Genomic DNA, 26560 nt, shown 5'->3' with positions numbered 1-26560 from the left:
AGTTTAGGCGTGATAAGTTTAGGCGTGATAAGTTTAGGCGTGATAAGTTTAAGCACCAACTGGGTTAGCACCGCAGTGCACAGCTGATCAAAAGTTTTGCGCTAGCAAAGTCTGGTGCACTTCACATAGAGTTTAATGGCGCTGCTTTGCGTGCGGGACTTTGCACGCGATCTAAACTTATCATGCCTAAATTTATCACGCCTAAACTGGCTTTTCACCAGCGTGGTGCAATGGTTATCACGTCTAAAGTCTCTAACTGGGTTAGCACCGCTTTGTGAATCGAGCCCCTTTTGCACTTTTATGGCAAGATTGTCACATAAATGCAGTGTTCTGTAGCATAGACGACTGCCACAGCTGAGAAGGGACCGCCGCACACTCTGAAACGCGTCATTATGTGACAGTCTCGTCATAAAGCCGCAGGATTGGGATAATCCCGCCCCCTTTTTTCATTCTATTTCTAGATAGATCTGTGGCTTACCTCACAACCGCAATATATTTGTCATGCAATTATTGGTTGTTTTTTTATCACCAAATAACCAGAATCATGTAGCCTAAAAGAGATTATAGAGATATTATTTATCTGATTTAGCAGCACTGAGTCACGCAGATATTACGGTATAGCAGAAGAGCAATATATATATATAAATGATAACTGGAGACTGGAGTGAAATGATGTTCATTAATCATAGGGGGGCTGTTATTCTGCTCAGAGGGGCTCCCCGACTCCCTGAAGACAAGTGCCAAAATACAGACGAGTTCCACCTCTAAACTGGAGTAAAAAGGGATACAATCCTTGAGAATATTTATTTTCTATAAATGTGACTTGTGTTGTATGGCGCTGGTTAGTTTATAACCGGTGATTTTTCTTTCTTTGGTAAAGGGGCGGGGCATTGTACAGCAAAAACAAGGATTGCTTACAGAGTAAATAAAAATCGATATGCTGAATGAAACACGTTGTGTGATTATTATTATTATAACCCTGAAGTGACCACAACTCTTTACCACCTCTCACTGCTAGTTCTGCTAGTCTTCCTTTACTATCATTCTGATTTAGTAGCCAGAGTTTTACATTCCCAGAATGCACGGCTCCTGGTTGGTTACACCTGCTGTCTATGGCAGCCTTGTGAGAATGACCATTTACCTGCAGGTGTAATAAGACACATGGAAAGGGATGTGCGGAGCGTCTGCGGTGGTCCAGGTAAAGATGGGTCAGCTGTTTGTGGAAGAGGCATTTGGATTGGCTACTCTGGCAGCTGCTGCAGTTATTATTCTGCACACGATTGGTCCACAAGCAGCAGCTGAGTAGTATTACAGGAAGCAGCGGGATACTAGATGTTATTGTTTCTGCTCTTGGGTCCAGCACACATCCAAGGCTCCTTTCACACTATACACGTTGTGTTCCGCATCCTGATAAAGCTGCACCATAGCCTGGCACTGCGACCCGAACACTGCAGCCTACAGTCCACAGACTTTATGGCACGGCCCGGTAACACAGGGAATGCTGTGCCTGAAGCAATCACCAGAAGGTACGGCAAAGATGTACATTTGGTGACCAGTGTGGCTTGTACGGCAGATTAGCCAGAAAAAGGAACTCCCCAAGAAAAGCTAAACAAAGTCTATTAAACACACCCTGAAAATCCTGAGACTAAATACACACACGTTACAGTCACACGAGACTAAAATCCAACTAACTGACCAAATGATATAAATGGTAGAAAGCCAACATAAGTAGCTCCCCATCCAGTCACCATGCCTACAGTGAAGCATGGCGGTGGTGACATCCTGGTGCAGGGTTGTTTATGGTAGGGACGGGCAATAGTCAGCTCTCTGTCCAGTCACCATGGCTACAGTGAAGCATGGCGGTGGTCACATCCTGGTGCAGGGTTGTTTATGGTAGGGACAGGCAATAGTCAGCTCTCTGTGTAGTCACCATGGCTACAGTGAAGCATGGCAGTGGTGACATCCAGGTGCAGGGTTGTTTATGGTAGGGACAGGCAATAGTGAGGCTACAAGGAAAATGGATGTTACACACGGATTCTGCTTCTCACTCATTATTTGGTTTTCAGCTTTTTGGTGGGTCTTTCATCTTCGTCTTCCAGAGTCTCCAGCATTTTGGGGCAGGCGGTGTGTGCCACTTTCCATGCCCACAGACACAGCTCCACACGGTGCGGGGTCCACGAGTCCTGCCCACCTGCAACACACAAACAATGGACAGTTTGTACAATAAAAGGAATACTCTATAACATCTTCCCTATCGGGTTTACATACAGCCCATTCCTCTATTGGGGTTTCCTTTACAAAGGGCACAGTATGGCCTAGTGCACACAGCGGTTTTGGTAGCGTTTTTTTAGAACCGCTTGCGGGTGCGGATCCGCTTGGGTAATGTATTTCAATGGGCTGGTGCACACCAGAGCGGTAGGCGTTTTGCAGAAACGCATTCTCCCCGGGCTGCAGCAGATTTTGGATTGCGGGTGCGTTTCTGCCTGTATAGGAAATACGCAAACCACTCTGAAAAACGCCTGTTCAGAGCGGTTTTGCCGGCGTTTTTGTTACAGAAGCTGTTCAGTAACAACTTTACTGCAACAATATATGACATATGCTACACAAAAAAACGCTATGCAAAACGCTTCATAATAATAAGAAAAAAACGCATCAAAAACCGCTAGCGTTTTGCGGATCTGCTAGCGGTTTTTGGTGTGCACTGGGCCTATGTGAGATTTTATCCTTTATATTGTTTTTATGATTGAACACCAACAGTCTGTACTTATCCCTCCTGCTTATTCCTATGGAGGCAGCACTGAGCTGATACCCCTAGAGCCTGGATCTGGCTGGCAGAACAACACTTAGGCTCTAACGATCGGATCGGACCAACATCCACCAGATATGTGACAGGGATCTGATCATTCAAATCACACTAAGAGAAACCGTGACCAAGAACTGAACTTCGTCCCAATCAGTAGCTGATACCCCCTTTTATGTGAGAAATCTATTGCTTTTCACAAACAGGCCATCAGGGGGCGCTGTATGACTGATATTGTGGTGAAAACCCTCCCACAAGAAACTCTGAGAACCATGCTACTCCTGGCAGTTTCCTGTCTGTGAACCTTGCTGCATTGTGGGAAATGGCTGTTTACAGCTGTTTCCAACTGCCAAAAACCATGCAGCAGCTACATCACCTGCCAACAGTAAAAATGTCACCATGTGATAAATGTCGGAATGTAAATCAGGGAGAGGAAAGATTTTACAATAGGCAAACACTGACATTTATACATAATTATTGTAAAAATGAAGCACTTTTTTATTACATTATTTTCACTGGAGTTCCTCTTTAAGGTGCCCATACATCAGACAATGCCTGGGCAGATCTCACTCTGATCAAATATGATTAGAGAGAGAGAGATCTGTTGGCAGACCATACACCGCAGGCCGATTCCTGATCCATTTCAGCATGAAATCTCTTGGGAATCTTCTGAATCGGCCCCGTCTTCCCCCTCGCCACTGTCCCCCCCAATGTAATATGCATGTAATGAGTGCATTTATACTTACCTGTCTTGTGTCACTGTGCCTGTCCCTCTTCTGAATCTGCAGCTCTGCCAGTATCGGTACACATGCCGCCGGTGTGCTATGTGCTGGCAGCATGTATGGGGCTATGGAAGAGCGGACGGGCACAGCGACACAGTACAGGTCATGTAATAAATACACACAGCTATACATGACCTGTCCTGTATCGCTTTTCCTGTTCCTCTTCTGAATCTGCCGCTCTGCCAGGATCGGTACAAATGCCACCGGCTATGGAAGAACGGCACAGCGACACAGGACAGGTCATGTAATAAATACACACATTACACTCACGGTTATACATTAGGGGAGCAGCGCCGGGGGTTTCATCGCTTGTCCGGATATCGCTAGCCGTTACTGCTGCGCACCCGATCCACGGACGACGTCTTCCAGCATGTCCCATGGATTGCTGCACTTGGCGACACCGATGTTCATCGGATTGGATAATAATAATTGTATAGTCGATAGGCCGCCAAGTCGCCGGATGTCTGGCCACCTTTAGCCTTATAACTGGGGCTGCTGTGAGCGGAGATGCTGCAGTCACTTGTTATTGGACAATGAAGCATTGTGGACACCATGGTGGACAATAAATTATCCTGTATAACACATAAACCCTGCTGGAGAGAGAGAAAGCACCTTATACGGAGCACAGGATATAGAGCGGCACTGTACCAATAAAAGGCAGACTGTGCTGCCACCTTGTGGCCACAGGAAGGACAACAGACAGAATCATTTCTACAGGTACAGTATGTACATGTGTGTAAGCTTGCACATCCACCAACCAGATGTGTGTGTTATACTAAAAGATTATATATATCTATATCTATATCTATCTATCTATCCCCCCCCCCTCCATGTCTGTTGGCCTAGCAGGCCTCTTCTGCATACATTTACAGATCTCTTACTACCTGGGATGATATGTTCTGGGGGTCTGCAGTCCCCCCCCCCCCAACCTGCACACCTGGGCGGAGCTACAAACAGCCAATCAGATTTCACCCATTCATGTCAATGCTGTTTCCTACAGATGGGAGACAGCCCTCCTTAGCACACCATCAGCATGGAGTTTGTATGTGTTATATAGATTTGTGTGGGCTACACAATATTGCTATGATAGCCTGCTGAAATACATTTATGTCCCTTCCATGTGACCCATCTCACTAGTTCTGCTGTTTGTGCTACAGATTGCAGAACACCTTCTACATGGAGTTTGTATGTTTTACACATAATTGTGAGGGATACACAATATTGCGGTCTTACTCTGCGGCAGTAAAGTTATGTACCAGCCATGTGCCCCACTAGCCATAGCTCTGTGGTTTCTGCTACAGATGGGCAACAACTTATAACACCATCTACATGGAGTTTGTATGTTTTACACATAATTGTGTGGGTTACACAATATTGCTGTCTTACTCTGCTGCAGTAAAGTTATGTACCAGCCATGTGCCCCACTAGCCATAGCTCTGTGGTTTCTGCTACAGATGGGCAACAACTTATAACACCATCTACATGGAGTTTGTATGTGTTATATAGATTGGTGTGAGTGACACAATGTCCCTGTCTAAGCTGCTGCAATACAGTTATGTCCTTTCCCTGAGCCCCAGTAGCCATATCTCTGCTGGGAGACAGCCCTCCTTACCACACTATCAGCATGGAGTTTGTATGTGTTATATAGATTGGTGTGAGTGACACAATGTTCCTGTCTTAGGCTGCTGCAATAAAGTTATGTCCTTTCCCTGAGCCCCAGTAGCCATATCTCTGCTGGGAGACAGCCCTCCTGACCACACTATCAGCATGGAGTTTGTATGTGTTATATAGATTGGTGTGAGTGACACAATGTTCCTGTCTTAGGCTGCTGCAATAAAGTTATGTCCTTTCCCTGAGCCCCAGTAGCCATATGTCTGCTGTTTGTGCTACAGATGGGAGACAGCCCTCCATACCACACTATCTGCATGGAGGTTGTAGGTTTTATACATTTGTGCGGGTTTCACAATATTGCTTCCTCAGCCGGCTGCAAGTAAGTCATCCCCCATCATGCTGCTCTACCATGCCTTATTGCTGCTGTTCACACTCCAAAGGGTCTATAGTCCTCCCTAGCACCGTAACTGCATGGAGTTTGTATGTGTATTCCCGGATTATGTCACCTGCACTCAAGCTATCGGCCTTCTTCTGGAGCTCCTGCAGGAACCGCTGGTAATGCTTCAGATTGTACTGGACAGGGGTGAGCCCAGGAACACTCTCCACAGCTTCATCCGCCATGAACGCCACCAGGTCCGGAGCTCCGGCACACAGGATGGCTGCAGGACAGACCAGAGGAAGCCGTCAGCAATATTACTGTTATTCTACTTCATACACTCCTACACATCATACCATCACAGGGTTATTAGTGTGGCTGTAAGGAGGGAATTTCCTGCACACTGCTGACTTCCTGTCCAGGTCCCTCACCAAGCACATGACTGGCTGCCTCTCCTCAGAGGAGAGCATTTCCTGCACACAGCTGACTTCCTGTCCAGCTCCCTTACCAAGCACATGACTGGCTGCCTCTCCTCAGAGGAGAGCATTTCCTGCGCACAGCTGACTTCCTGTCCAGCTCCCTTACCAAGCACATGACTGGCTGCCTCTCCTCAGAGGAGAGCATTTCCTGCGCACAGCTGACTTCCTGTCCAGCTCCCTCACCAACCACATGACTGGCTGCCTCTCCTCAGAGGAGAGCATTTCCTGCACACTGCTGACTTCCTGTCCAGCTCCCTCACCAAGCACATGACTGGCTGCCTCTCGTCTCCTCAGAGGAGAGCATTTCCTGCGCACAGCTGACTTCCTGTCCAGGTCCCTCACCAAGCACATGACTGGCTGCCTCTCCTCAGAGGAGTGCATTTCCTGCACACTGCTGACTTCCTGTCCAGCTCCCTCACCAAGCACATGACTGGCTGCCTCTCCTCAGAGGAGAGCATTTCCTGCGCACAGCTGACTTCCTGTCCAGCTCCCTCACTAAGCACATGACTGGCTGCCTCTCCTCAGAGGAGAGCATTTCCTGCGCACAGCTGACTTCCTGTCCAGCTCCCTCACCAAGCACATGACTGGCTGCCTCTCCTCAGAGGAGTGCATTTCCTGCGCACTGCTGACTTCCTGTCCAGGTCCCTCACCAAGCACATGACTGGCTGCCTCTCCTCAGAGGAGAGCATTTCCTGCGCACAGCTGACTTCCTGTCCAGCTCCCTTACCAAGCACATGGAATGGCTGCCTCTCGGGTAGGCTTTATGGTGTCAGGAAGAGGTTAAAGGCTCCTGAGCGTCTCATTCTAAAAATATATAAAACAAACCTCGCCCTAAGGGTCCTTTTACACTTAATCAGTTGCTCTCAGTTATAACTGAAAGAAAACTGATTTTCAAAGTAATGCCCATGTTTTCCTATTGCACCTTTCACACTTAACGCGTTTTAACTGAAATCTTCTTCCAATACTATGGAAAAAAAACGCGTACCAAAGCGCACTAATGCATACCAACTGATTAAGTGTAGACAGGGCCTAAGGAAGGTTTGTAAATGTTGTGGGCTTTTGTGGGGGGGCAGTGTTGATTTACTTATCAATAAGCGGCAGTGTTGATCTGCTCTGTAGTCTTCCATCTATATGAGGGCACCCATCTTGCTGCTGTTGGTGTCACAGAACTGCAGGTGTAAATTGCCCGCGCTGATGTCCCTCGGAGTAGTCATTAATGTGATTACTTCTGCCGGCATGCACAGTGGAGTTCGGGGACACAAGACGTCACCGCAGGCACTTCAAACCTGCAGCTCTGTGGCACCAACAGCAGCAAAAGGGACACCTGGATATAGAGGGGGGCCATGGAGCAGCCCCCTGCACCCACAAAAGCCCACCCCATTCACAACCCTCCCTAAGGGGGAGGTTTGTTTTATATATGTTTACATGTTTTCTATGTTCAGGTGCCTTCAAGGTTACAGCCATATGTAATGGAGGCCATCTTTGGCTTGCACTCACCTGAGGCTGTGGCAGGACCCACACCTTTCAGGTGGCAGAGTTCATCCACAGCTTTTCCCACATCTGGGAGAAACTCAAAGGCTTTCTTGGTGTGTCTCTCCACAATGTCCTCTGGGTTTGACTCCACCATCTTCTGTAAACGTGGGCGGAACTTCCCCCTCTGTCCAAAAACAAACACAAAACGCGTCAAGAGAGCCATACCATCCGTGCCTAGAGAGCCACACCATCCGTGCCTAGAGAGCCACACCATCCGTGCCTAGAAAGCCACACCATCCGTGCCTAGAGAGCCACACCATCCGTGCCTAGAGAGCCACACCATCCGTGCCTAGAGAGCCACACCATCCGTGCCTAGAGAGCCACACCATCCGTGCCTAGAGAGCCACACCATCCGTGCCTAGAGATCCACACCATCCGTGCCTAGAGAGCCACACCATCCGTGCCTAGAGAGCCACACCATCCGTGTCTAGAGAGCCACACCATCCGTGTCTAGAGAGCCACACCATCCACGCCTAGAGAGCCACACCATCCGTGCCTAGAGAGCCACACCATCCGTGCCTAGAGAGCCACACCATCCGTGCCTAGAGAGCCACACCATCAGTGCCTAGAGAGCCACACCATCCGTGCCTAGAGAGCCACACCATCCGTGCCTAGAGAGCCACACCATCCGTGTCTAGAGAGCCACACCATCCGTGTCTAGAGAGCCACACCATCCGTGCCTAGAGAGCCACACCATCCGTGCCTAGAGAGCCACACCATCCGTGTCTAGAGAGCCACACCATCCGTGTCTAGAGAGCCACACCATCCGTGTCTAGAGAGCCACACCATCCGTGTCTAGAGAGCCACACCATCCGTGTCTAGAGAGCCACACCATCCGTGTCTAGAGAGCCACACCATCCGTGTCTAGAGAGCCACACCATCCGTGCCTAGAGAGCCACACCATCCGTGCCTAGAGAGCCACACCAGCCACGCCTAGAGAGCCACACCATCCACGCCTAGAGAGCCACACCATCCACGCCTAGAGAGCCACACCATCCACGTCTAGAGAGCCACACCATCCATGTCTAGAGAGCCACACCATCCATGCCTAGAGAGCCACACCATCCATGCCTAGAGAACCACACCATCCGTGCCTAGAGAGCCACACCAGCCACGCCTAGAGAGCCACACCAGCCACGCCTAGAGAGCCACACCAGCCACGCCTAGAGAGCCACACCATCCACGCCTAGAGAGCCACACCATCCGTGTCTAGAGAGCCACACCATCCGTGTCTAGAGAGCCACACCATCCGTGTCTAGAGAGCCACACCATCCAGAGCCACACCATCCACGCCTAGAGAGCCACACCATCCACGCCTAGAGAGCCACACCATCCATGCCTAGAGAGCCACACTATCCGTGTCTAGAGAGCCACACCATCCAGAGCCACACCATCCATGCCTAGAGAGCCACACTATCCGTGCCTAGAGAGCCACACCATCCATGCCTAGAGAGCCATACCATCCACGTCTAGAGAGCCACACCATCCATGCCTAGAGAGCCATACCATCCATGTCTAGAGAGCCATACCATCCATGTCTAGAGAGCCACACCATCCATGTCTAGAGAGCCACACCATCCGTGCCTAGAGAGCCACACCATCCGTGCCTAGAGAGCCACACCATCCGTGCCTAGAGAGCCACACCATCCGTGCCTAGAGAGCCACACCATCCGTGCCTAGAGAGCCACACCAGCCACGCCTAGAGAGCCATACCATCCAGGTCTAGAGAGCCATACCATCCATGCCTAGAGAGCCACTCCATCCACGCCTAGAGAGCCACACCATCCACGCCTAGAGAGGCACACCATCCACGCCTAGAGAGCCATACCATCCACGTCTACAGAGCCACACTATCCACGCCTAGAGAGCCACACCATCCACGTCTACAGAGCCACACTATCCATGCCTAGAGAGCCACTCCATCCACGTCTACAGAGCCACACCATCCATATCTAGAGAGCCACACCATCCATGTCTAGAGAGCCATACCATCCACGCCTAGAGAGCCACACCATCCAGGTCTACAGAGCCACACCATCCGTGCCTAGAGAGCCATACCATCCACGCCTAGAAAGCCACACCATCCATGCCTAGAGAGCCACACCATCCACGCCTAGAGAGCCACACCATCCACGCCTAGAGAGCCACACCATCCACGCCTAGAGAGCCACACCATCCGTGTCTAGAGAGCCACACCATCCACGTCTAGAGAGCCACACCATCCATGCCTAGAGAGCCACACCATCCATGTCTAGAGAGCCACACCATCCATGTCTAGAGAGCCACACCATCCATGCCTAGAGAGCCACACCATCCATGCCTAGAGAGCCACACCATCCAGGTCTAGAGAGCCACACCATCCACGTCTACAGAGCCACACCATCCACGCCTAGAGAGCCACACCAGCCACGCCTAGAGAGTCACACCAGCCACGCCTAGAGAGCCACACCATCCACGTCTAGAGAGCCACACCATCCGTGCCTAGAGAGCCACACCATCCACGCCTAGAGAGCCACTCCATCCACGCCTAGAGAGCCACACCATCCACGCCTAGAGAGCCACACCATCCACGCCTAGAGAGCCATACCATCCACGTCTACAGAGCCACACTATCCGTGTCTAGAGAGCCAAACCATCCACGTCTAGAGAGCCATACCATCCACGTCTAGAGAGCCACACCATCCACGTCTACAGAGCCACACTATCCATGCCTAGAGAGCCACTCCATCCACGTCTACAGAGCCACACCATCCACGCCTAGAGAGCCACACCATCCATGTCTAGAGAGCCATACCATCCACGCCTAGAGAGCCACACCATCCATGCCTAGAGAGCCACACCATCCATGCCTAGAGAGCCACACCATCCATGTCTAGAGAGCCATACCATCCACGCCTAGAGAGCCACACCATCCACGCCTAGAGAGCCACACCATCCACGCCTAGAGAGCCACACCATCCACGCCTAGAGAGCCACACCATCCACGCCTAGGGAGCCACACCATCCACGCCTAGAGAGCCACACCAGCCATGCCTAGAGAGCCACACCATCCACGCCTAGAGAGCCACACCATCCACGCCTAGAGAGCCACACCATCCGTGTCTAGAGAGCCACACCATCCGTGTCTAGAGAGCCACACCATCCGTGTCTAGAGAGCCACACCATCCAGAGCCACACCATCCACGCCTAGAGAGCCACACCATCCACGCCTAGAGAGCCACACCATCCATGCCTAGAGAGCCACACTATCCGTGCCTAGAGAGCCACACCATCCATGCCTAGAGAGCCACACTATCCGTGCCTAGAGAGCCACACCATCCACGCCTAGAGAGCCATACCATCCACGTCTAGAGAGCCACACCATCCATGCCTAGAGAGCCATACCATCCACGTCTAGAGAGCCACACCATCCACGTCTAGAGAGCCACACCATCCACGTCTAGAGAGCCACACCATCCACGCCTAGAGAGCCACACCATCCACGCCTAGAGAGCCACACCATCCACGCCTAGAGAGCCATACCATCCACGCCTAGAGAGCCACACCATCCATGCCTAGAGAGCCACACCATCCACATCTAGAGACCCACACCATCCACGCCTAGAGAGCCACACCATCCACGCCTAGAGAGCCACACCATCCACGCCTAGAGAGCCACACCATCCACGCCTAGAGAGCCACACCATCCACGCCTAGAGAGCCACACCAGCCACGCCTAGAGAGCCACACCATCCACGTCTACAGAGCCACACCATCCACGCCTAGAGAGCCACACCATCCACGCCTAGAGAGCCACACCAGCCACGCCTAGAGAGTCACACCAGCCACACCTAGAGAGCCACACCATCCACGTCTAGAGAGCCACACCATCCGTGCCTAGAGAGCCACACCATCCACGCCTAGAGAGCCACTCCATCCACGCCTAGAGAGCCACACCATCCACGCCTAGAGAGCCACACCATCCACGCCTAGAGAGCCATACCATCCACGTCTACAGAGCCACACTATCCGTGTCTAGAGAGCCACACCATCCACGTCTAGAGAGCCACACCAGCCACGTCTAGAGAGCCACACCAGCCACGCCTAGAGAGCCACACCAGCCACGCCTAGAGAGCCACACCCTCCACGCCTAGAGAGCCACACCCTCCACGCCTAGAGAGCCACACCCTCCACGCCTAGAGAGCCACACCCTCCACGCCTAGAGAGCCACACCCTCCACGCCTAGAGAGCCACACCGCCACACCATCCGTGCCTAGAGAGCCACACCATCCGTGCCTAGAGAGCCACACCATCCGTGCCTAGAGAGCCACACCATCCACGCTTAGAGAGCCACACCATCCACGCCTAGAGAGCCACACCATCCACGCCTAGAGAGCCACACCATCCACGCCTAGAGAGCCACACCATCCACGCCTAGAGAGCCACACCATCCACGCCTAGAGAGCCACACCATCCACGCCTAGAGAGCCACACCAGCCACGCCTAGAGAGTCACACCAGCCACCCCTAGAGAGCCACACCCTCCACGCCTAGAGAGCCACACCATCCATGTCTAGAGAGCCACACCATCCATGCCTAGAGAGCCATACCATCCAGGTCTACAGAGCCACACCATCCACGCCTAGAGAGCCACACCATCCACGCCTAGAGAGCCACACCAGCCACGCCTAGAGAGCCACACCAGCCACGCCTAGAGAGCCACACCATCCACGCCTAGAGAGCCACACCATCCACGCCTAGAGAGCCACACCCTCCACGCGCCTAGAGAGCCACACCATCCACGCCTAGAGAGCCACACCATCCACGCCTAGAGAGCCACACCATCCACGCCTAGAGAGCCACACCATCCACGCCTAGAGAGCCACACCAGCCACGCCTAGAGAGCCACACCAGCCACGCCTAGAGAGCCACACCAGCCACGCCTAGAGAGCCACACCAGCCACGCCTAGAGAGCCACGTCTACAGAGCCACACCATCCACATCTAGAGAGCCACACCATCCACGCCTAGAGAGCTACACCCTCCACGCCTAGAGAGCCATACCATCCACGCCTAGAGAGCCACACCATCCACGCCTAGAGAGCCACACCATCCACGCCTAGAGAGCCACACCATCCACGCCTAGAGAGCCACACCATCCACGTCTAGAGAGCCACACCATCCACGTCTAGAGAGCCACACCATCCACGTCTACAGAGCCACACCATCCACGCCTAGAGAGCCACACCATCCACGCCTAGAGAGCCACACCAGCCACGCCTAGAGAGCCACACCAGCCACGCCTAGAGAGCCACACCCTCCACGCCTAGAGAGCCACGTCTACAGAGCCACACCATCCACATCTAGAGAGCCACACCATCCACGCCTAGAGAGCCACACCCTCCACGCCTAGAGAGCCATACCATCCACGCCTAGAGAGCCACACCATCCACGCCTAGAGAGCCATACCATCCACGCCTAGAGAGCCACACCATCCACGCCTAGAGAGCCACACCATCCACGTCTAGAGAGCCACACCATCCACGTCTACAGAGCCACACCATCCACGCCTAGAGAGCCACACCATCCACGCCTAGAGAGCCACACCAGCCACGCCTAGAGAGCCACACCAGCCACGCCTAGAGAGCCACACCAGCCACGCCTAGAGAGCCACACCAGCCACGCCTAGAGAGCCACACCAGCCATGCCTAGAGACCATCCATGCCTAGAGAGCCACACCATCCATGCCTAGAGAGCCACACCATCCACGCCTAGAGAGCCACACCATCCACGCCTAGAGAGCCACACCATCTGTGCCTAGAGAGCCACACCATCCGTGCCTAGAGAGCCACACCATCCGTGCCTAGAGAGCCACACCAGCCGCGCCTAGAGAGCCACACCATCCGTGCCTAGAGAGCCACACCATCCGCGCCTAGAGAGCCACACCATCCGTGCCTAGAGAGCCACACCATCCGTGCCTAGAGAGCCACACCATCCGTGCCTAGAGAGCCACACCATCCGTGCCTAGAGAGCCATACCATCCACGTCTACAGAGCCTCACCATCCGTGTCTAGAGAGCCACACCATCCGTGTCTAGAGAGCCACACCATCCGTGTCTAGAGAGCCACACCATCCGTGTCTAGAGAGCCACACCAGCCACGCCTAGAGAGCCATACCATCCAGGTCTAGAGAGCCATACCATCCAGGTCTAGAGAGCCATACCATCCGTGCCTAGAGAGCCACACCATCCGTGCCTAGAGAGCCACACCATCCGTGTCTAGAGAGCCACACCATCCGTGTCTAGAGAGCCACACCATCCGTGCCTAGAGAGCCACACCATCCGCGCCTAGAGAGCCACACCATCCGCGCCTAGAGAGCCACACCATCCGCGCCTAGAGAGCCACACCATCCGTGCCTAGAGAGCCACACCATCCGTGCCTAGAGAGTCACACCATCCGTGCCTAGAGAGCCACACCATCCGTGCCTAGAGAGCCACACCATCCGTGCCTAGAGAGCCATACCATCCACGTCTACAGAGCCACACTATCCGTGTCTACAGAGCCACACCATCCACGCCTAGAGAGCCACACCATCCATGCCTAGAGACCATCCATGTCTAGAGAGCCACACCATCCATGCCTAGAGAGCCACACCATCCACGCCTAGAGAGCCACACCATCCATGCCTAGAGACCATCCATGTCTAGAGAGCCACACCATCCATGCCTAGAGAGCCACACCATCCATGCCTAGAGAGCCATACCATCCACGCCTAGAGACCATCCATGTCTAGAGAGCCACACCATCCATGCCTAGAGAGCCACACCATCCATGCCTAGAGAGCCACACCATCCATGCCTAGAGAGCCACACCATCCATGCCTAGAGAGCCACACCATCCATGCCTAGAGAGCCACACCATCCATGCCTAGAGAGCCACACCATCCATGTCTAGAGAGCCACACCATCCGTGCCTAGAGAGCCACACCATCCGTGCCTAGAGAGCCACACCATCCGTGTCTAGAGAGCCACTCTTTTTGTAAAGGTTTGATGTGGTGAGTGTTTGCCTGCGTATATTTAAAGGATACCTTAGTCCTAACAATATGGCAAAAATGGCACCCTGTGGAGAGTAGTGCAAAAGTAGTGCAGAAGCTTACCACAACTCCCTTGCTCCGGCGTCGGCCTCTATTGTGCTGTAAATCGGCCCGTTCCTGAAGTCCTGGAAAGCTTCTGCACTACTCCCCATACGCACACAGGGCGTTATTTTTGCCATATTGTTAGAACGAAGGTATCCATTAAGATAAATGGATATTTTGCCTGTCAGCTATGCTTAAAGCGTACCTAAGATGGTGGGGAGGGAGTAATATACATACATGGGGCTTCTTCCAGGCCGATCGCTCGCGGTCTTCCTCCGCCCCTGGATCTTCTGAAATCGGCAACAGAAAATCCATCAGTCAGTGCATGCGCAGCCATGTCGCGATCCTGTGGCCGGGGCTGTGCCTCCATAGAGTCTTCCTAGTCCTCTCTCCATCCCCTCGTTCCACTGATGTCCCTCCATTGAAGTTATTGAACCAGCAACATTCTGCGCCTCCATAGAGCCTCCCCACTCCTCTCTCCATCCCCTCATTCCACTGATGTCCCCCATTGAAGTTATTGGACCAGCAGCATTCTGTGCCTCCATACAGTCTCCCCGGTCCTCTCTCCATCCCCTCGTTCCACTGATGTTCCCCCATTGAAGTTATTGGACCAGGAGCATTCTGCATCTCCATAGAGCCTCCTTAGTCCTCTCTCCATCCCCTCGTTCCACTGATGTCCCTCCATTGAAGTTATTGTACCAGCAGCATTCTGTGCCTCCATAGAGGCTTCCCAGTCCTCTCTCCATCCCCTTGATCCACTGATGTCCCTCCATTGAAGTTATTGGACCAGCAGCATTCTGCGCTTCCATAGAGTCTCCCCAGTCCTCTTTCCATCCCCTCGTTCCACTGATGTCCTCCATTGAAGTTATAGGACCAGGAGCATTCTGCGCCTCATAGTTACATAGTTATTTCGGTTGAAAAAAGACATACGTCCATCGAGTTCAACCAGTATAAAGTACAACACCAGCCTGCCCCCTCACATATCCCTGTTGATCCAGAGGAAGGCGAAAAAACCCTTACAAGGCATGGTCCAATTAGCCCCTAAAGGGAAAAATTCCTTCCCGACTCCAGATGGCAATCAGATAAAATCCCTGGATCAACATCATTAGGCATTACCTAGTAATTGTAGCCATGGATGTCTTTCAACGCAAGGAAAGCATCTAAGCCCCCTTTAAATGCAGGTATAGAGTTTGCCATAACGACTTCCTGTGGCAATGCATTCCACATCTTAATCACTCTTACTGTAAAGAACCCTTTCCTAAATAAATGGCTAAAACGTTTTTCCTCCATGCGCAGCTCATGTCCTCTAGTCCTTTGAGAAGGCCTAGGGACAAAAAGCTCATCCGCCAAGCTATTATATTGCCCTCTGATGTATTTATACATGTTAATTAGATCCCCTCTAAGGCGTCTTTTCTCTAGACTAAATAAACCCAGTTTATCTAACCTTTCTTGGCCTCCATAGAGCCTCCGAAGTCCTCTCTCCATCCCCTCGTTCCACTGATGTCCCTCCATTGAAGTTATAGGACCAGCAGCATTCTGCGCCTCCATAGAGCCTCCCCAGTCCTCTCTCCATCCCCTCGTTCCACTGATGTCCCTCCATTGAAGTTATTGGACCAGCAGCATTCTGCGCCTCCACAGAGCCTCCCCAGTCCTCTCTCCATCCCCTCGTTGCACTGATGTCCCCCATTGAAGTTATTGGACCAGGAGCATTCTGTGCCTCCATAGAGCCTCCCCAGTCCTCTCTCCATCCCCTCGTTCCACTGATGTCCCCCATTGAAGTTATTGGACCAGGAGCATTCTGCACCTCCATAGAGCCTCCCCAGTCCTCTCTCCATCCCCTCATTCCACTGATGTCCCTCCATTGAAGTTATTGGACCAGGAGCATTCTGTGCCTCCATAGAGCCTCCCCAGTCCTCTCTCCATCCCCTCATTCCACTGATGTCCCTCCATTGAAGTTATTGGACCAGGAGCATTCTGTGCCTCCATAGAGCCTCCCCAGTCCTCTCTCCATCCCCTCGTTCCACTGATGTCCCTCCATTGAAGTTATTGGACCAGGAGCATTCTGTGCCTCCATAGAGCCTCCCCAGTCCTCTCTCTATCTCTTCATTCCACTGATGTTCCTCCATTGAAGTTATTGGACCAGCAGCATTCTGTGCCTCCATAGAGCCTCCCCAGTCCTCTCTCCATCCCCTCGTTCCACTGATGTCCCTCCACTGAAGTTATTGGACCAGCAGCATTCTGCGCCTCCATAGAGCCTCCCCAGTCCTCTCTCCTTCCCCTCATTCCACTGATGTCCCTCCATTGAAGTTATTGGACCAGCAGCATTCTGTGCCTCCATAGAGCCTCCTCAGTCCTCTCTCCATCCCCTCGTTCCACTGATGTCCCTCCATTGAAGTTATTGGACCAGCAGCATTCTGCGCCTCCATAGAGCCTCCCCAGTCCTCTCTCCATCCCCTCATTCCACTGATCTCCCTCCATTGAAGTTATTGGACCAGCAGCATTCTGCGCCTCCATAGAGCCTCAGTCCTCTCTCCATCCCCTCGTTCCACTGATGTCCCTTCATTGAAGTTATAGGACCAGCAGCATTCTGCGCCTCCATAGAGCCTCCCCAGTCCTCTCTCCATCCCCTCATTCCACTGATGTCCCTCCATTGAAGTTATTGGACCAGGAGGATGAATGCCTCCCCGGGATCCTTTGGAAGTAAATTGCGTCCTGGAGTACTTCTGCAGACAAGCAGGTCTGTACTGGGCACAGGCGACTCTAGTCTCACGCATGCGCGGCATGGATGCACCTGTCTTTGGAAGCACTTGGGGATGCGAGAGCTTCTGAAGCCTTATAAGACCAGAGGGCCCATAATTTGAATGGGGGACAGAGCAGGAACGAGGGCGGAGAAAGAGGACCTCTACATTGGTGAGTATCTAACTTTTTTCTGATATCCGCTGAAGATTCATTGTAAAGGGGTCCTGTATTGCCTACAACACTGGTGATCTGCAGCTGAGAAGGGAAATAAAGAGCTTCTTAGTACTGTATTGCAATGGGATCCCCTGCAGTAATCTGTGCTCTATCAGCCTATCTGTGCCAGCTTCCTCCTCCCCCCGAGTGACATAAATCCCACCCATCTGCCCCATCACATGATCTGACAGGCCAGTGAGAGGAGGTGGGCGGTGTGTACATAGTTTGGGGAAGCAGGCTGGCACTGTGGCTTGGAGGTCAGATCACTGGAGAGGATGGGGGGGGGGGGGGGGGGACGGACTCATACACGGTATGTACCTTCGCTCCACTTTTGAGGTCATTACAGGTTCCCTTTAAACCCCAACTGGGGCCAGGAATAAACATCTAAAAATGTATCGTATTCCCTATGAGTTCTGCGCTGCAGCGGCTGCATTCGCTGGAAACCCTGGAGACAGGTGGTCATGTGACTGAGTGTTGTGTCACAAAGCGTGAGGAAAGGGGCGGGAGAAGAGGAATGTCTGAATTTCCCCATTAAACGTGGAGCGAGCTACACAAATACATGATAATAAATATACACACATATAATATTTTGGTTCTATACATTGCCGTAATGAACTGTAAATGAGACAGCTCAGATGCAGGTCAGACTTTCAGCTTTCATTCAGTGGGGGGAAAAAAACGATTGCTTAAAAATGTGAGGCAACTAAAGCATTTTTTAACACAATGCCTTCATTTCAGGGGCTCAAAAGTGATTGGACAATTGACTGAAAGGCTGTTTCATGGGCAGGTGTGGGCAAACCTGTTATGTCATTATCCATTAAGCGGATAAAAGGCCTGGAGTTGATTTGAGGTGTGGCGCTTGCATGTGGGAGATTTGGCTGTGAACAGACAACATGCGGCCAAAGGAGCTCTCTATGCAGGTGAAAGAAGCCAGAAAGAAGGTGCAGAAACAGAAAAAATCCATCCGAGAAATGGCTACAATATTATGAGTCACAAAATCTACAGTTTTCGTCTTCGGTTTTCGTTTGAAAAAGCTCCGAAGGCGAAGCGAAACATGTCACGTGACCAAGGGCAGTGACGTCAGCTGAGGAACTCGGCATCTCAGCGGCGGCTTTTGGACGCTTGCAGCGTTCTTACACTGACTATCCTACGCATGCTAGCATGGAAGCCTAAACTCCGGAAAGCCTAAGACATCACTGCACGCTGAGCCCTGCAACAATGACACACGAGTGGATGCAAGCTAAGAGGTAGTGAAATCCCCAGTGGGGCATCCTTCAGTGTATTGCTATGCCGCTTGGAGTTACAGCAGTGTATTCGAAGGCTCAGTGTGATTTGTGGCAATACATCAGAGAGGTTCGGAACTGTATCCCTGCAGCTGAACTTGTGTTATTCATAGCGGACAGCGTTGCTGAGTAGCCTGCTTTTCATACCCACACGCTAATTGTGCAGTTATGACCTGCATTGAGTTATGGACACTAAATGGCTGGTGATTAAACTTTGGAGGATTGAAAACTCCGGAAACTTTTGCCAGTGACCTTGTTTTCAACTTCATATGGTGGCCACCCGAGTGCATGTGGATGCGAGTGGACGAATGAATGATACATCAGCTAATGTTCCTAGACGGCCAAATAGTCACTTTTTAGGGGGGGGGGGGGGGGGGGTTAGATAAGCAGCCCGGAGTACAGCCTCTAGTCCATAAGCTCCCCTCACAGTCACGCTGTCATGAATGTGTAAACAGCGGGGTGATTAGTTTTACACTGATTCCTAACCCTTCACTATCCCTTCTACTAGCGTTATCTTCAGTAGATATCTCTTTTTAGTTTTATTTTTTATAATGTTCACAATAGAGGTCCTTTAATAAATCCTCCCGAGTCATACACTTTACCATTGGCCATATCCTTCCCCGTCCTGCTGTTTTTTTCATGGCTGTATTTATCAGGATTATAAATAAAATGTATCTGTTGTGATTTGAAGACACCAGGATATTTTTTGTATTGCTTGGAGAGGTAGTTGTCTCAGGGTGGCTCCCCCACTTCTGTTCTACAGTTTGGTACATCCTGATAAAGAAAGCAATGCAAATCAGGAATGTAGACAGTTCCCTGTTGGTGCGATCTGGGATCCTCCTTCGGCAGCTCTCAGTATCCACTGGAAAAAGTAAAACCATGCAAGAGAGAGAGCGCTCTGAGTGACACTATAACAGGAGCATCCACCCTGCCAAAGCCAGGTGTCACCTGTTCAGAAGTGGCTGCTCGTACGACACATAGCCTCTGATAGCGTTTGTCCCTTTAGGGGCCAGGCTCAGGATCCAGCTCCAGGTGGGGAATCCGGAGGGCCACCAGGGAGTCACGTTCTCAGTTTGGACACTTCCAGGGAGGCTGTAGGCAGGCCAAACGTTAGATCCAGATGTACGCTCACCTCACGAGACCAAACGGGAGTGAGCGGTGTCTATGGGAGGTCAGTTACGTATGATGGATGGAACTGACTGACTGACCTTCATTTCTTAAAGTAATGATGGCCACTCATTTTTCTTTACTTAGCTGCTTTTTTCTTGCCATAATACACATTCTAACAGTCTATTCAGTAGGACTATCAGCTGTGTATCCACCTGACTTCTCCACAACGCAACTGATGGTCCCAACCCCATTTATAAGGCAAGAAATCCCACTTATTAAACCTGACAGGGCACACCTGTGAAGTGAAAACCATTTCAGGTGACTACCTCTTGTAGCTCATCAAGAGAATGCCAAGACTGTGCAAAGCAGTAATCAAAGCAAAAAGGTGGCTACTTTGCAGAACCTAGAATATGACATATTTTCAGTTGTGTCACACTTTGTGGTTATGTACTATACTTCCACATGTGGTCATTCATAGTTTGGATGCCTTCAGTGTGAATCTACAATGTTCATAGTCATGGAAATACAGAAAACTCTTTGAATGAGAAGGTGTGTCCAAACTGTTGGTCTGTACTGTATATATACACCCCCACTGTACACACTGTACACACAGACACACACTGTACACACACTATACACACACACACTGTACACACAGACACACACTGTACACACACACTGTACACACAGACACACACTGTACACACACACACTGTACACACACACACACTGTACACACTGTACACACACACACTCACCAATAGCTTCCACTCCATGAGTTTCGCCAGCTCGCCCTTCGTCAGGCATTTCTCGGTCCGAGCACAGATGCAGTTTGGCAGATCCTCTTGGAACCTGCATGTGACACAATTGGGGGAAAAGTTGGTCATGAGTGTATTATTTGTCTGCACTTCAGTAAACAGAAGTGTAACTAGCTGTGGAGCAGGTCTGTGCAGGGACAGGGATGGGTTTGAAGCTTCTGTCCAATCAGCAGGCTGGGGGTTAGTTGCTGCTCATCTCTGTGCAATCAGCAGGCTGAGGGTGAGCTGCTGCTCATCTCTGTCAATCAGCAGGCTGAGGGTGAGCTGCTGCTCATCTCTGTCAATCAGCAGGCTGGGGGTGAGATGCTGCTCATCTCTGTCCAATCAGCAGGCTGGGGTTGTGCTGCTGCTCATTTTCTGTCCAATCAGCAGGCTGAGGGTGAGCTGCTGCTCATCTCTGTCAATCAGCAGGCTGGGGGTGAGATGCTGCTCATCTCTGTCCAATCAGCAAGCTGGGGTTGTGCTGCTGCTCATTTTCTGTCCAATCAGCAGGCTGAGGGTGAGCTGCTGCTCATCTCTGTCAATCAGCAGGCTGGGGGTGAGATGCTGCTCATCTCTGTCCAATCAGCAGGCTGGGGTTGTGCTGCTGCTCATTTTCTGTCCAATCAGCAGGCTGGGGGTGAGCTGCTGCTCATCTCTGTCCAATCAGCAGGCTGGGTATGGGATGGTGACTGAGATTTGGAGAAAGCGAGGTCACCGAGCTGCCTGCGCTGACCTGTACGATAACCGGACTGGCTGCTGGACAGAGCGGCACTCTCTGGCAGGTAAGAGATAACACATTTCATGATCCTTACCACCTATCCAGCTCCAGCAAGCGTTTCTTCTTCACCGCCATGGCTTCCACCACATCCCAGTACAGATCAGAGACTTTCCTCCACTTTGTGGGGTCTTCACACTGGAAGAGACTGGCCGTCAGGGGCATCTTGTGGCAACAATTCAGCTTTCTGCACAAAAAGAAGCAGATAAAAAGGGAAAATTACCAGGAAGTAGTTTGTCATGTCGTCTTCTTAAAGTACCACTATCGCAAAATTTATAAAAAATAAAACTAAAAAAGATATCTACTGAAGATAACGCTAGTAGAAGGGATAGTGAAGGGTTAAGAATCAGTTATCAGGATTTTTGCCTATAAGATATTATTTATAGTGTTCAGCTAGCACTTCGCTAGCAAAGTGTGCCCCCCAAGTGCCTCCGGTCCCCTCTGATCGCCGCCGGTATATGTACCCCCCAGGCATCCGGGCGATGGCGCAGCCTCCCAATCAGCTCCTGGCTTCACTATGGTGAGGATCGGAACTGCGCATGACGTCATGACATCGATGACGTCATGTCCGATCGTCGCCATAGCGACAGTGAAGCTGCATGGATAAGCTGCAGCTCTCGCGGGATCGTGGACGGGTAAATATTATCGGTAGCGATCGGGGGAATCAGAGGGGACCGGAGGCACACTTATCTAGCGAAGTGCTAGCTGTACACTATAAATAACATTTTATAGGCAAAAATCCTCCCGCGGACGCAGACATTGAAACTGCGTAACGCCAGGGAGGTTAATAAACTTTCCTGAGTCATACACTTTACCCTGTGGCCATATCCTTCCCCGTCCTGCTGGTCTTGTGAGATGAGAAAGGGGGGCGGGGATACCTCACTGACTCATGCCTGCACAGTACCTGTCAGTGGGCGGAGAGCTAGTGAGCACGCATAGGCATTCCTGAGCGGAGCACCTGAGCCCCATGACAAGCCCCAGCTGATGGGGGTCCCAGCGTTAGATCGTGGGGGTGAGGGGGGCAGGGAAGCCTCATGGCTGCACTGACTCATGCCTGCGCAGTACCTGTCAGTGGGCGGAGAGCTAGTGAGCAGGCATGGGCACAATGCGTCCGACCTGAGCTCCACGACAAGCCCCGGCTGATGGGGGGTCCCAGTGCCAGATTGGTGGAGGCTAGGGGGCAGGGATACCTGTAATAACTGCTGGGTGGAGCTAGTGAGCAGGCTTGTGCACAGTGCGCCGTCCTCCATGACAAGCCCCTGCTGATGGGGGGGTCCCAGTGCCAGATTGGTGGAGGCTAGGGGGCAGGGATACCTGTAATAAGGTAAGTAGCCATTTCAGTGACCTAAACCAATGTGTGGTTAGCGAACGACCCGGATCTAAGGCCTGGTGCACACTGAGCAGTTTTTGTAGTGTTTTCCAAACCGCTTCTGCCTGTGAAAACGCTTGGCTAATGTATCTCTATGGGATGGTGCACACCAGTGGTTTGGTTCCTGCTGCAGTTTTGCGGTTTGCAGAAGCGATTCTGCCTCAATGTAAAGTATAGGGAAAGCTCAAACAGCTCTGGAAAACGCTGTATCAGAGCAGTTCTCCAGGTGTTTTTGTTACAGAAGCTGTTCAGTAACAGCTATTACTGTAACAATATGTGTAATCTGCTACACAAAAACGCTCTAGAAAACGCTAGGCATGTTTACAAAACCTCTCTACACATGCCTAGAATCGCTCTGAAATCTGCTCCAAACACCTCCAGCGTTTTCAGGATCTGCCAGAGGTTTTGGTGTGCACTGGGTCTATGAGCTGATGCTTTAAACAGAACGAGAAGAGCTGATGACTGCTGAGCAGAGTTGACGCTTCAGCTGCTCAGTTCTGCTGAAAATCCATTCGGCAGAGGCGGGACTTTATACGGGTAATTGGGCTCACAGAACATTGGCTCATAATGCCAGCTTGTGCAGGAACGAATCATCGGACTAGGCTTGTACCATTATGTGAAAGGAAGGGGGTAGACGCTCTGTAGACAGCGAGTGTTGGTACAGGCCAGGTACACAGAGCAACACGACGAGGAGCCAGATTAAAATGCAAGCAAAACAATAAGAAGTTGCTTATACACCAACCATTCATACCTGCTTATTAGGATAGAAGCATCCAAGTGATACTAAACCACATGTCACACTCCGGCCCGCTGGCCTAATCGGGCCCTCAAGTGGTTTCCCCACATTGCATTATGTTTGGCCCACTCTAAGCATACATATAAAATGGGGGCCAGGAGACTTGGGTGCAGGATACAGCCGGTATATGACTCACCCTGCTGCTGCACAAGTCCTGGCGGCGGTAATTACTATTCCCCCTCCAGGCCGCCATGGATGGTGGGAAATGATATAATTCAGGTTGCAGCAATTACTGGGGGGCGGAGCAGTGCTTTTTGGCGCTGCTAGATTTGGGCACATCCGGCGCCACCATAGACTATAATGGGAATCACATCTATAGCGGCGCTCAGTGAGTAACGTCAGTTCTGTCAGGAGTCAGAGCTGAAGTTACTTATAAAACATAATAATTCAGCCTCCAGCAATCGCTGGAAGCTGAATTATTTCATTCCCCCACCATCCATGGCGGCCTGGAGTGGGAGTAGTAATTACCGCCACAGGGACTTGTGCAGCAGCAGGATCAGCTATATACCGGTTGTATCCTGCGCCCAAGTCTCCGGGCGCTCAATCCTCTCTTGCGCCCAAGTCTCCTGGCGCTCAATCCTCTCCTGCGCCCAAGTCTCCTGGCGCTCAATCCTCTCCTGCGCCCAAGTCTCCTGGCGCTCAATCCTCTCCTGCGCCCAAGTCTCCTGGCGCTCAATCCTCTCCTGCGCCCAAGTCTCCTGGCGCTCAATCCTCTCCTGCGCCCAAGTCTCCTGGCGCTCAATCCTCTCCTGCGCCCAAGTCTCCTGGCGCTCAATCCTCTCCTGCGCCCAAGTCTCCTGGCGCTCAATCCTCTCCTGCGCCCAAGTCTCCTGGCGCTCAATCCTCTCCTGCGCCCAAGTCTCCTGGCGCTCAATCCTCTCCTGCGCCCAGGTCTCCTGGCGCTCAATCCTCTCCTGCGCCCAGGTCTTCTGGTGCTCAATCCTCTCCTGCGCCCAGGTCTCCTGGCGCTCAATCCTCTCCTGCGCCCAAGTCTCCTGGCGCTCAATCCTCTCCTGCGCCCAAGTCTCCTGGCGCTCAATCCTCTCCTGCGCCCAAGTCTCCTGGCGCTCAATCCTCTCCTGCGCCCAAGTCTCCTGGCGATCAATCCTCTCCTGCGCCCAAGTCTACCGGCGCTCAATCCTCTCCTGCACCCAAGTCTCCTGGCGCTCAATCCTCTCCTGCGCCCAAGTCTCCTGGCACTCAATCCTCTCCTGCGCCCAAGTCTACCGGCGCTCAATCCTCTCCTGTGCCCAAGTCTCCTGGCGATCAATCCTCTCCTGCGCCCAAGTCTCCTGGCGCTCAATCCTCTCCTGCGCCCAAGTCTCCTGGCGCTCAATCCTCTCCTGCGCCCAAGTCTCCTGGCGATCAATCCTCTCCTGCGCCCAAGTCTCCTGGCGATCAATCCTCTCCTGCGCCCAAGTCTCTTGGCGCTCAATCCTCTCCTGCGCCCAAGTCTCCTGGCGCTCAATCCTCTCCTGCGCCCAAGTCTCCTGGCGCTCAATCCTCTCCTGCGCCCAAGTCTCCTGGCGCTCAATCCTCTCCTGCGCCCAAGTCTACCGGCGCTCAATCCTCTCCTGTGCCCAAGTCTCCTGGCGATCAATCCTCTCCTGCGCCCAAGTCTCCTGTCGCTCAATCCTCTCCTGCGCCCAAGTCTCCTGGCGCTCAATCCTCTCCTGCGCCCAAGTCTCCTGGCGCTCAATCCTCTCCTGCGCCCAAGTCTCCTGGCGCTCAATCCTCTCCTGCGCCCAAGTCTCCTGGCGATCAATCCTCTCCTGCGCCCAAGTCTCCTGGCGATCAATCCTCTCCTGCGCCCAAGTCTCTTGGCGCTCAATCCTCTCCTGCGCCCAAGTCTCCTGGCGCTCAATCCTCTCCTGCGCCCAAGTCTCCTGGCGCTCAATCCTCTCCTGCGCCCAAGTCTCCTGGCGCTCAATCCTCTCCTGCGCCCAAGTCTCCTGGCGCTCAATCCTCTCCTGCGCCCAAGTCTCCTGGCGCTCAATCCTCTCCTGCGCCCAAGTCTACCGGCGCTCAATCCTCTCCTGTGCCCAAGTCTCCTGGCGATCAATCCTCTCCTGCGCCCAAGTCTCCTGGCGGTGATTACATATGCATGCCATGAAGGGAGCAGTAAGAGGCGGTTGTGTGAAGGGAGGGGGCCCTCATTATCCATAAACCAGAAAAGGTGTATGAGACCGCACACCGCGATGCCGGGGAGAAATGTGCAGAGGATCCACCCTCATACCCCCCACAGGGTATAGCGTGTAATTTCTCCAAGATGATCCAGCACAGCTTTTACCAGAAATTACTTTATTGGATTATTAAAAACATACAAAAACATAGCTGCATAGTGTCTACGGTCCACCGTTTCATAGTGTTGTCCGGATCATGAACGATTCGGATCTTTGATCCGAATCTTTTTTGTGAGTCGAATCATCCAAATGAGTGATTCGGATCGCAAAGGGGGCAGGGCCAGGAGCGACACACACCCCTCTCAGCGGGCAGCGGAGTCCTGGAAGCAGAGCAGAGATTGATTGCTCTGTTGGAGGGGAGCCAGCCTTGCACAGCCACAGGTAGATGAGAGAGGGGACATGGGTGCCACTGCCAGATATGTGTAGAGCACACATACTGGCTATAACGTGCTGCTCATTATAGGCTGTCTGTTCCGTAGTGCTGCACAGTGAACACATTGGAAACTTTTGGCACAGCTCAGTAACGTTACAGGCAGCATGCTGGGCTAGGACAGGGCAGGCACTGTGATTGCTGTGCAATATGATCCTCCTGCACTGCTC

General features: G+C 52.1%; 1 protein-coding gene across 2 annotated transcripts in view; it reads right to left on the bottom strand.

Annotated features, from left to right (window-relative positions):
• Positions 1 to 557: 557 nt before the first annotated feature.
• Positions 558 to 26560, bottom strand: part of LOC137525349 (uncharacterized) — a 28226-nt gene continuing 2223 nt past the window's right edge. For both annotated transcript variants that reach the window (XM_068246405.1, XM_068246407.1), the window contains exons 2-6: positions 21650 to 21799; positions 20796 to 20889; positions 7546 to 7705; positions 5700 to 5852; positions 558 to 2191 (exon numbers count right to left, since the gene is read on the bottom strand). In XM_068246405.1, the coding sequence (XP_068102506.1) occupies positions 2052 to 2191; positions 5700 to 5852; positions 7546 to 7705; positions 20796 to 20889; positions 21650 to 21777 (675 nt within the window). In that variant the 5' untranslated portion in view covers positions 21778 to 21799 and the 3' untranslated portion in view covers positions 558 to 2051. The remainder of the gene's footprint in view (positions 2192 to 5699; positions 5853 to 7545; positions 7706 to 20795; positions 20890 to 21649; positions 21800 to 26560) is intronic.

This window comes from Hyperolius riggenbachi, chromosome 7 (genome assembly GCF_040937935.1).
Source record: "Hyperolius riggenbachi isolate aHypRig1 chromosome 7, aHypRig1.pri, whole genome shotgun sequence".
NCBI classification, from domain to species: domain Eukaryota; kingdom Metazoa; phylum Chordata; class Amphibia; order Anura; family Hyperoliidae; genus Hyperolius; species Hyperolius riggenbachi.
The sequence above is the reverse complement of the archived record's forward strand: the minus strand, read 5'-3'. Positions and strand labels throughout refer to the sequence as shown.